At 36.8% G+C, this 12,593-nt stretch overlaps 1 protein-coding gene across 1 annotated transcript in view; it reads left to right on the forward strand.

Moving 5' to 3' along the window:
* Positions 1-281: 281 nt before the first annotated feature.
* LOC306878645 (electroneutral sodium bicarbonate exchanger 1-like) overlaps positions 282-12,593 on the forward strand; it is a 29,282-nt gene continuing 16,970 nt past the window's right edge. Inside the window, exons 1-5 of the mRNA XM_079431104.1 lie at positions 282-374; positions 9,712-9,793; positions 9,911-10,072; positions 11,725-11,860; positions 12,393-12,553. Coding sequence (XP_079287230.1) covers positions 330-374; positions 9,712-9,793; positions 9,911-10,072; positions 11,725-11,860; positions 12,393-12,553 — 586 coding nt within the window. The 5' untranslated portion in view covers positions 282-329. The remainder of the gene's footprint in view (positions 375-9,711; positions 9,794-9,910; positions 10,073-11,724; positions 11,861-12,392; positions 12,554-12,593) is intronic.

The following is a 12,593-nucleotide window of genomic DNA, read 5'->3' on the forward strand; positions in this document are numbered from 1 at the left end:
AACCGCATCAATCGAGTTACAGCTTCAGCAACAGTCCCATTTCCAGCTCTCTGATTGGCTGAACGACATATGATGCTGCCACAGTCAGTACCTTTTTCCAAGTCCTGGAGAGCGCGCGCATAACAACAGCATTAAAGTATAGACAGGGCGAATGCAGGTCTCAATGTTAGTTTGAGAAGGGATCAAGTGTGCTTCATGTCTAACCGTGTATGCATCAAGTGATCTGGAGTTTCTCAACAGGAACTGCGAATCTGATCCGCGTCGCTGTATTCTTTCTGTGGAAGCTGCAATCGACGCACCTTTGACTCTACTTTAAAACGGAGTTAACCATGCCTGCCGAGAACAGCGACCAGGAGAGCATGCTGAGCTATCAGGTAGTTAATGAAATGCATACTTATGTGTTTATTGCTTAACTGATTATTCGTTTTATTCCTTCAGTAACTTAGAATAGGACACCTGCTATCGGAAACAGTCTGTAATGAGCCATATTATGTCATAAATCACCATCTACATAAGACTGCCTTTAATGTTAAAATTCCTGAATGTAATACAAACACATCCGGGCGCCTCATTAGTGCAAGGATCAATAGTACTGTGTGTTCCCTCTCGCCACCATTGCCACAAAATATCTTATCTACGCTGCACTTTCGGTCTATAATTGCATCCCGTTAAAAGCGGACCGTTCCTATTTCTTCCATGTCTGCTTTAGTAGCTCAGTTTGTGCTCCGTGCGTGGATGTGTGTTATTGCGGCGTTACAGGCACGTGCAGCAGCAGTATTCCCATTGCCAGGGACAACAGCTCTCATCATTCGTTTATTGCCGGGCGTTCTTGCAGAGGGATCCGCACTGTCGTATTGTAATGGGTTTAGTATGGAAGCGCGAGAGAGAAATAGCATATAATGTAAAATTTACCATCCTGCTGCAAGAGGGTGCGCCTAACGCCATGAATTGGTTTGGAAATTAAAGCTTTTAGCATTTGATGGTGTTGTATCAATGAGATTATTGTGCAAAATATGGCTTCCTTTGGGGAGCGCGTACTTCCAATGTACCCCGTTACCCTCAAATGACCTTGACGCCATCCTCTCTTACTGAGTTTTTAGACTACAACAGCGCTATTGGAGCAGTTTTTCAGCGCCAAAGTAAGCGCTGCTTGTTGCTTATCATTTGACATGTTAGGAGGAAACCTGACTCCTGGCTCTTTTGAGCAGCTACTGCTTCCCGTCATTAAGGCTGAAAGGATTCATTCACCCATTAGTAAAAATTCATCTTCTACTCACCCTCTTGTCGTTCCAAACTTGTCTTGACTTTATTTAATCCTTGAACACAAAAGGAGAAATTATGAATAACAAACTGGTCACTCTTGTATATTACAACTAACAGGGGTTTTAAAGTGAACTTGAGCTTTAAAGGAATAGTTCACCCAAATGGGTTCATCCCTAGGCCATTCAAGATGCAGATGAATTTCTTTATTAATCTGAACAGATCTGGAGAAATGTAACATTACATCACTTGTTTATCAATGGATCTTCTGCAGTGAATGGGTGCCGTCAGAATGAGAGTTGAAACAGCTGATAAAAACATCACAATATTTTGCAAATAATCCTCAGGACTTAAGTCCATTAATTATTGTATTGTGAAGTAAAAGCTGCATGTTTGTAATAAACAAATCCATCATTCAAACTGCTGCTTCCGTCTTAAATAAAAGTCCTCTGGCCATAATATTGCTTTCTCTATAGTGACAAAAGTTATCTCATCTGAATCAGGAGAGAAATACGCACAGATCACAAGTGAAAACAGTACAAAACAAATATGTTTGTGGGTTTTGATGTGAGAGGAGAACTGAATTATGGAAAGTTTTTGAATTATGGAAAGTTTAAAGTTAAAATGTCTTAATGATATATTTGTTTCTTACAAACCTCTGTTCAGTTAACAAGACCTTAAAACTAGGCTAGATTTTTGTGGATTATTTGTGATTACTGTGATGTTTTTATCAGTTGCTTGGACTCTCATTCTGATGGCACCCATTCACTGTAGAGGATCCATTGGTAAGCAAGTGATGTAATGTTAAATATCTCTAAATCTCTTCCAGTGAATAAACGTACTCATCAACCCATTTTAGATGACCCGAGGATCAGTACTTTTTTATTTTTTCTTCAAATTTTAATTTCTGGGTGAACTATTCAAAAAAACAAAACTACAAAAGTATCATGAAAGTCATCCATATATTTGAAGTCTTTTGAAGCCATAGAATGGCTTTGTGTGAGTGAGTGAAAAACATACCGAACAGTCATTATTCACTGATTTTCCACTCAAGTGGGTTGTTAACAACTACAGCGGAATCATTGAGTAAACTGGAGAACCAGATCAATCCACTTCATGAACAAGTCATTCAATGGATAAACTGATTTGTTCATGAATCAGGCATTGCTATCTCTCATGAATGCGCCAAAGTTACAGTGATAAACAAGATTTTAAGGGAATAATGACTTAAAATCAAAAAGACTTTAAATATGTTGTACAGTAGCACTCAATTCATATTAATTATTTTGACTGCATTTTCATTTTTGGGTGAATTATTCTGTTTATAAGTTTCATAAAATCTGCTTGAAGGATTCACTATCTAAAACACATTATGAGAATTAAATAGAGTTTTGGTACTTCTGAACATATAAGAAAACTTTTTCATCCAGTGGAATTGGGACTGTGGAGAGAAAGGGCATGTGTAAAGTCAAACTGATCAATAGTTTTTCCATTTGAAAAATTTGAAAAATGTGTGTTTATTCAGACACTCTCAGCAAAGAGAGTGCATGAGAGAGAACCATTCAGAACTGTCTTGGCTCAATATGTCATTACAGAAATGGTGCCTAAAACTTTTCATTTCAACCCAGATTTCATTTCATACCTTGGTTCTTTTTCTAGTCAAATTCTGTCTCTCTGTCTAGTGTGATCCTGAGAGGTTTTATTTACAAGAAAAGTCTGATCAATCATTTCTGAAGAGTTTTAAAACTGATTTTTGTGTTGAGCTAAATTATTAAAAAGATGCTCTTCATTTATGATAAAATATTGCCGATATTGCAAAGATATTATACATTTTAATGTACACCTGTGAAAAGAAATGCTTAAAATTTGTATCTCATTCTGTTCAGGGCCTTTGTATTAATTATATGTAAGAAAAACCTCAACAATCTTCTAGAGAGTCATTACCTATAATGTTTTTTATTTTGTTATCACTATATGTCTGATGCTGTGCTCTTTTTATGCCTTTCAACATCTCTCTTTTTCTCATTTGGTCACTTGTTTCTGACTGTCATCTTGAAAAAGGTTTCAGAGACCTTGAATAGTTACATAAGGTACTTTGCCCACATCCATTCCAAATAGTTAGCCAATAAAAGGCAGTCTTTGTGCAGGGTTAATTTAATTTATAACTTGAATGCATAATAATAATTTCACCTTCCGTAATGTAATTGCAGTATATAGAATATATTATAATGTACAGTATATAAGAGCATAATAATAATAATAAGAAGAATAGCATCTTTAATATGTTTGTTATGCATAGACTATATATTGTTAGACTCAAACTTCCAGCCGTATAATAGAAATATTTCCGAGACTGATGAAAACAAATGTAATGTGCCTAAAAAATTCAGAAGACACCTTTACAAAAACATAACGTTGAAGCTTTATGATACAGTGATGGTATCAGACACTCTAATCTCCAATGGGCTTTTTTCAAACTTTAAAGAATACCAAAATATACTAAAATATATTATTACCATGATATTATGCCCAAAACATGTCAATACCATGGTATTTTTTTAGTACTGCTGCATGATCCAGTACTTACACACACAAGCATACATTACAAAAACAGGGAGCCAAAAATGTCTTTGTAAAACGCAAAAACTTGTCACACACAACGTTAATACAAATGCACTTAAGGTGTCATGTAAACGATCCTTATTTTTTTATTTTAAATACGCACGTCATGAAGGCTACAATGCCACTGTGATAGAAAGGTTGAGGTGGCAATGAATAGTGAACGAGTCATTCCGCCAAGAGTAACAGGTAATACTTCAACTCTCTCTAACCAATTCTTTATTCCAAGTCTGAATACTGCAGTTGGTTGACCATCTCTCCCAAAATGATGCTTTTAGTGGTTTATTGAAAAATAAACAGTAATCAATAACATACACGCCACCCTCTACGAAAGACAACATAAAAGCATTCAATGATGTTATGGTTTGTGCATGCGTGTGTGTGTGTGTGTGTGTGTATGCGTCACTGTTAGGGATGGGTATTGTTTACATTTTATCGATACCGATACCGGTACTTATCGATACTGTTATCGATACTATTTGGCGCAAAAAGACATGTGAAAAGTTGTTGAAAATTTCAAGTTATTTTATTACTGCTGAACTTTAGCAACTGTATTAACCCTCATGTACTGTTCAAAAACAGGTGACTTCCTTTATGGTTCGGGTCAAATTGACCCGTATTGGATTCAATGTAATTCCACAAAAATTACGACATGTAAAAAACATACAATCAAGTACAATCAATAAACTTTTAATATCAGTACTTTTCACACATTTCAAAGAATGAATATCTGAATTTATGATTTATACAAATGTTTTTAACCACTATTTTTGACTGCCGCTCCCCCAGACCTGTGAGATGTTTGCGATTGCACATTTTTTAACGATAATATCTTGGTCTAAACCTAAAGTAATCTTGACAAATTATATATCATTTGAAAGCTTTTGGACTCTAGTTTTCATATTTGGTGAAATGACAGAGCAATAGATAAATAGCGATAGATTCTCCATTTGTGATATAGTGGCAAATACACTTTTATTCTATACTTATGTTTTTATGTGTTTTAGAGATAGCGTTCAAATCAAATATTAAAGTTACAACTATATCTGAATAGGATGTCTACTTCATAAATATTTAAAAAATTATGGAAATATATAGTTCAGAACACTCAAACAATAAATGGAAATCAAGAGTCCCTGTGTATCAACTAGTGGAAAAGTTTGTTACTTATCCACAAAATCGTACTTAAAAGTTCATTTTTTGAGATATCAACCTAACATTTGGCACAATACTTGTTCAGATGATTGGCTTTGAGTTTCTTGAAGATTTGGTGGTAAACATGTTTTGTAAAATTGCTATTTTAAATAAAATATAAAAAATATATATATTTTTATATTTTACATTTTCATACACTTAAACTTTTATAACTTTTTATAAATTTACTTTTATAACAGTTTTTTTTATTTCTACAATAACCTGTGATGTTTCACCTTTAAAATGATACCAATCTTAAGTCTGTGCTCTGAAGTAACAAGAAAAACAACACGAGTTAAATAGTATTTCAGATAGATTGAAAAAAGAAATGATAGACTGACACTGGTGTGGCTTTTAGTTTTGTAACGTGAGCCCAAACTTTCAAACGTTTCACTCTTGCCGCGATGACTGATTGCACGCAAACACACACTGCACATGCGCATGGATATCACACGCATGTCGAGCAAACGACGGCCACATCATTCAGTGAAGGAAAATGACAAGCAACAGCTTCTAATTCGTCATTAACATTGAAGTATACGGAGATAAAACAACGCAAGAGTATTGTTTGTCCTGAAGCTTACCGGTAGTCCGGTATTGACCAAATTACGTACCGATCCAAAAAAATACCGGTTCTCGGTACCCATCCCTAGTCACTGTATCTGTTCAGGCAGACAGGAGCATCTGGAAGTGGCAGTGGTAGTGGTCTGTGTCAAGATTACTAACATAACTGTCAAAGCAATGTGCTAGAGAACGGGAAGGAAAGAGGAAAAAGGGCAAGAAAATGGCCCATGTGACCTTTTGATCCAAAAGGGCAATATTCATGTACTGGCAGCCAAACTGACACTTGGTAGTGACCTCCATCTAAATTATTACTTATCCCATTTCTTCCTTAGAGCAAAAAATTGGAAAATTGGTAATTGTGAGATAAAGTAAGAAATAAAAAACAAAAAAATAAAGTAGGCTATACAGTCACATTGTAAGAAATAAATATACAGTATTATATAAAATTATATTAAATTTATTATGTATTATATTAAAATTATACAAAATAGTCATTTTGGTCAATGTGCGTTCTTGCTGAATAAAATGATTAATTTCTTCGAATTATTTCAATATAATATAAAAACATTATATTGACCCTAAACTTTTGGTAGCATTTGTGATTTGTGATTGCAACTATTATTTCATAGATCACGGCTGCAAGATAGAAAGTAAAAATTAAGAAAAATAAAATTGCAGTTAAGGTTTATATAGACGTGTTTTATTTGTATGCGTCTTTGATCAGGGACTGTGGAATTGTTGCCTGGTAATAAGGAGAGGTAAGAAGAAGCCATTTTTTGTAAGTGGAAAATCTCCCTTTGTGAGTGACACACAGATACTGTACACACAAACGAGTAACTAGGTGACACAGGAGCAGTCTAGTCAGCTCAAGTGTTTTGTTATTATTTTAATTAGGGTATGTGCTCATGTCAGACCAATAAAGGGAGAAAGACAAGGAGAGATTGAGAGAGAAGGAGTAGGAAAACAGTTGCATAAAGCAGATGATGAAAAATTAATTAACTTCACATGATTTGCTCTATCTCTATTTTCTCCTTCCCCCTGGGTAAGTGTTTTAATGACAATAACTGCTCAAATGATCCATGACTAGGATGACAGGGCAGTCTGAGTGATAAATTGTATGGTTGCCTTGTGTTTAAGACTGTCACTTAAGTAACGATTACACACACTATACAGAATGAAACAAGTAATAAGTAATTGTTCAAAAAACAACAATTTGATTGGTGAGGTTGATAGTTTATCTAGTCAACTTCAAATATATATATAAAAAAAAAAAATTAAATAATCCCCTTTAAGACAAATGTCTCCAGCATTTGCATCATGTGTCATGCTGTTTTTTGAGTGTCCTACCAAAAACGTGACTTTTTTTAAAAACAGTTTGTAGAGTTTAAAATAGTCCAACCATTAAAAAACCCTTATTGAGGTCAGGGTTCCTTAAGGTGGACTAAATGTTCAACCAACCCACCGACTGGTCGATTCTGAAAATCACACCATGACCACCAATCTATAAAATGGCGTCTGTATTCTGGCAAGTACTGCATATCATGCAGTGGAATATGTCTGGGAACAAATATCCTTAATAAATGAGTAACAGTACTTAAGGGCTCTTTAACTAATGGGTCCCCCTTGCAAAAAAAAAACATTTTTATTGTATTCACACATGCACTCATATTCTTCAAAGGGAAAGCAGAGGGCTTGACAGTATGAAATGGATCCATTTAATTGCAAACCTTAAAACAGAACAGTAATCATTCAGAAGTGAGGTATAATGATTTTGCATTGCAGCCATGTAACTGTCACGGTGCACACAGCAGGGGAGGAACAAGGAACACGGAGACGTTGACACATGACACACACACGACAGAGGTCTGACATAACTCCCCCCTCCCGAAAGGCTCTGGAGGCCCCTCAGGACAGACACAGAAACATACACCGGACGGGGCCTCCAGCGCGAAACAGACAGCCGAAGGCCGAGGAGGAGCAGGGAGCTCAGGAGGCCATGGCAGGTGGTCTTCATGGCCGTGGCCTCGTTCCTCGGCCCGGCCACTCCAGCCGGAACCCTTCTACCCCCTCAAAAAAATTTCCCTGGGGCAGCTCGGGGGTATCAGGGTGTCCAGGACCAAACGAACTGGCACAAGTGTTAAAAAGACCTTGGTCACTGGTCAATGTGGCGGCAGCCGGCTGACACTACAACAACGGCAGCAGCCGGCCGGCTGACCATCTCAATGGGCTGGAGGAAGCCTCAACCGGCGACGGGCCTTGTGACCGCGGACGGCGGGTTGGCCTTCCCCACGAAACAGCGGGCTAGGTGAGCCGCGAACGGCAAGATAAAATCACAATAAAATCATAGTCGGTTGTTTTAGGATTACAGAAGCTAAGAAACTTAAGCAATTATTCCGAAGCCTATAATAATTGTAGTTCTGGTGGACCTTGATAAGATGCCTGTACCATAATGTTAGTGGGATGTTGGAAACAAGGCGGATGCTGTTATAGTGGAAAGCTACTCGTGCTTTTGTTGTAACACACAATGTAATGCATGACCTCAATGCTGATCCACACTATGACTGCCAATCAATACCTCACCGATCAAATATACACATAAGCCTCAAGCAAAATACACAAAAGAGCATCATTTGCAGAACAGTGAATATAGATCATTTTAAAGCAGTTGGGTTCATTTGACAAAGCTTTTCTTGAATCTGTTATTATTCTACTGCACTACAAAACCTGTTAGAACATTTTGCTCTGTTTGGCTGTATTGTTGATGCAGGAAATGTTTAATGGGGTTTATATGAATTATAGGCTTGTGTTCCTGCAGAAGTAAGCCGTGAAAACACACTGATGAATCATCTTTTTCATGGAAAGATAGCAGCATCCCAGTGGGGTAGCACACACACACACAAATGTAAAGAAGGAAGTGAATAATAGGAAGCCTAAGTATGTGGTCTTTGACTGTTTAGAGGTAGTGGGTTACAGTACCTTTATTAACAGGCAACCACAAAGTCAGGTAAGATCTTATATGCAACTTTGATTTAATGCATCTATTTTGCAAACAGTTATAACTAAACTGTCACAGGATTATGCAATATTCATGTACTAAATTGTGTCTAAGGGTCAAGCAGTTCATGTGCTAAATAAAATATGCATGGTCTAAATAAAATATGTTGATACTTATTAGAGTACTTTTTATATTTGATGAAAAGTATGCAAAGTGAATTGTTTTAATTTGGTAATATTTTAAGATACCTTTTTTGACTCGTCATTAGAGATTAAGGAGACAGGTCAAATGATGGGAAAAAAATAAAATTTTTGATTAAGATCTTTTTATTATGAGTCCTAACCTAATACCTAAAAATTAAACTAAGCAGCAAAAACCTACTCCTTAAACAGCACTTTAATTAATAGGATCAGAGAGAGGGTGGAAAATGGACATTTAAAACAAATTATGACTATGCAAAAATAATAATAATAATAACATGACAAATATTTATATTTACGTATTTATTTCCTTATGGAAATAAAGTGTTAAAAAATTATGATTTTACCTCTTAAAGCTTGATAAGAAAGCATCCACTGTTTAGAATAACACAGTAAATGTCAGTTTATGCATGCCCAGCCCCTATAATAACTCATAAGTCTGTCTTTCCCTAACACACATTCATCATCCCAGACAGGTCCCTCATCTGAAATGCAGTCGAATTCAAGTCTGAATTCACTGTGTGTATGTAGAGGTGTGCTTACTTTGTAAACAAATACAGTGAAACATAAAGTAAAATTACCACAAAACAGGCGAATACTGCGAATATTTAAATATCTGAAATAATATGTAGAAATTAAAGGTTTCTGCAAGTATTAGGTTGAGAGGATTAAAAAAAAAAAGGTGTCATTAGCTCATTATAAAAGAAGTCAATAGAAATTCCCCTCAGTGATAGAAAAAACTTTTGTGGCCATCCTCAAATAGAAATAAATAAATAAACAATGCTGTTTTAAACGGGGAAAAGATTAGGGGTAGTAAGTACATGGTACTGTATGTACTTATTTACACTCTCATTAAAAACAAGTAAACGTGTTTTACAGAGGCCTGATGAGGAAGCTGTGGTGGACCATGGTGGCACCAGCTCAGTTCTGAATATCCATTATGAGAAAGAAGAGCTAGAGGGTTAGTATGCAACCACAACACTTACTCAGTCATTCATGTGATACAGCCAACAGCTCAATACAGTCATATTAACTGGAAAATCACATTGAATCTCACCAGCTATCTTTTTTCTCTCAGGTCACAGGACTCTGTTTGTGGGTGTGCGGATGCCCATGGGCAGACAGTCTCATCGTCATCACCGGCAGCACAGCTCCAAACACCGCAGGAGAGCTGAGAGGATGCGGGCTGGAAGTGTGGCTCAAGAAGACATGAACACAGAAAGTACCGCAACATCACACGGTGAGAACGACAACAGCAGTAACAAGCCGAGCAAATGTTTGTAGCTTCATTCACAGGAAAGTGAATCTGGAGAATTATATCAAGAATTCAAAAGTAGCGCTCGCGAAAGCGCCACATTCAAATGCGCCACAACTGTGACAATGACATGTTGCTTTTATAAACTAAATAAGGTTATTAAAAAATAGTATAATTTTAGACACAACATTCCCAGTTCCTACTTTATCTACTTCAGTGCCCCCTTCCCTGACAAAAATTGACCGTTGGGCGTATCCAAGCAACACAGGTGTTTTGAACTACTGGGGTTAGTGACTGATTTAATGACTCATCGTATCGTTATTTTCCTAAACGATTCAGTGCTTTGAACGATTCGGGTGATTGAATGATTCAAATGAAAAAGACAGTCTCTTGTCGCCACCTACTGTCATAACGATGTAACCTCAAAAGAGAGACACTGAAAATCCACAATGCTAATAATAAAAAGACTTGTACACAAATAGTAAAGGTCAAGCTTTACATAGCACAACGCCTTTCCTTTCAGCTGTTTTATAAAAAGGGTCATCAAAGCTTTTTAACATGGTGTATGCTGCGGCCATCAGGTGGTCAAAATAATGTATCTAATTTTTTTTAAGAAATAAAAGTGGTCGTAAAATAAATGAAAAACAAATAATAAATAAAATCTGCAGTCTATTTTTACCATGCCCCAGTTGTCAAATGAACATTGGGATTTATATATAAATTCAGGTATTTATTGTTAGAAACATATTAGAGTAAGGAAAACTGCACTAAGGTTCTCTCCTTGTGATCCAGCTGAAGCAGTCATGTGGTTCTAAGGCGAACAGAGCTTTGGACATCATAGATCATGTCCTTTTGGCAAAAACGAATCAGTGCTTCACTGTGAAATGTTTCAGTTTTTTTTAAACATGCTTCTTCTTCTCGTATGATATAATATCATTATATAATATCCCCTAGTAGCCATAACCACTCCCTTGTGGAGGGCCCAGGATGACAAAGGTTCAAGTCCACAGGTGGACAGAAATTGGGGCACTCCTCCATCAGGTGTTGGGCGGTCTGCTCAGGAGCACCGCATTGGCAGCTGACTGCTGCAGTCCCCAACGGCACATGAATACACCAAAGCGACCAACACCACTTTGCAGACGATTCAAGGACACCCATTCTTTCCTTGGTAGCTCAGCGCCAGGTGGTAGGGCTGTGTTCAGATGTGCAGGTTGAGACGCCTGTTGCCAGTCAGTAATCCATGATTCACAGATGTCAAACTGTGAATTCACAAGCCTAGCTGCATGACGGGAAAAGGGATGACGTGACAACAGATAGCAACACAAACATGCTTCTGAGCTTTGGTATCAAATTAAAAACTACTACTTTACTTCGTATGTGGTTCGGGCCTGAATGTTATTAATCGGTGATAAAATCCTGCAATTTGGTGAAAAAAGCACACTTTGGACCCTTATTACATTTTCTCAACATTGTGCCCTTGAGACCACAAAACCTAAAATCATAAACTCAGATTTATGATAACAAACACTGAAAATTGCTCTGTGCTTCCTTCCTCTACTTCCTCTCTCACAGCGAAAATTAATTTTACAAATATCCTCTTCTCTGTGTCTCTCATTCTTCCTATCTCTTTTCCCCAGATACTCCATCCCAGAGGGTTCAGTTTATTCTGGGCACTGAAGAGGATGAGGAGCATGCAGCACATGACCTCTTCACAGAACTTGACGAAATCTGTGTTAAAGACGGCAAAGATGCAGAGTGGAAGGAAACTGCGAGGTATGCACATGTCCTGCATCATGATATTCGGTGCCAAAAATGTAACTCGGGGGTTTTGAATCTTTTAGATGCAACAACTGCCAAATATGATCATTCTTGTGCAAAACGCAGCTGTATTTTCATGCAAAGAACCAATTTATTATGTAACAAAATTCTAATATGTGTAAAATATTATTTGGAAAATGTTTAGTCTCTGTTATGTTACATTATTATGTTTTTCCTGCTAAATAGTGTTGTACTGTTATATTTTATTATCATTTATTAATTGAAAATATTTAATTTAATATTTGTTATAAAGAAAAACAAATATACTTGTATTTATTTGTTATTATTTATTGATATTATTTATTTTTAGATTTTTTTACACTTTTCTAAACTTTTCCACAGACCACCTAGTTCTCCCTTGTGGCCTCCTGACGGTTCCAGACCCCAGTTTAAAACTTCTTGGTTATTAAACAACCCTCTGTTGCCTTCTGAGAGTTGAAGCAAGAGACTGTCTATGTGACTCTCTTTGTTCTTTAATACTTCTCAGGTGGTTAAAGTTTGAGGAGGATGTGGAAGATGGAGGGGAGAGGTGGAGTAAGCCGTACGTAGCTACACTCTCTCTCCATAGTCTGTTTGAGCTACGGAGCTGTATCATTAATGGAACAGTTCTGTTGGACATAAAGGCCAGCTGCATTGAGGAAATTGCAGGTCAGTCAGAAATCAATGTGTATAACACTCTACATATTTA

This window comes from Barbus barbus, assembly GCF_936440315.1.
Source record: "Barbus barbus genome assembly, chromosome: 13".
NCBI classification, from domain to species: domain Eukaryota; kingdom Metazoa; phylum Chordata; class Actinopteri; order Cypriniformes; family Cyprinidae; genus Barbus; species Barbus barbus.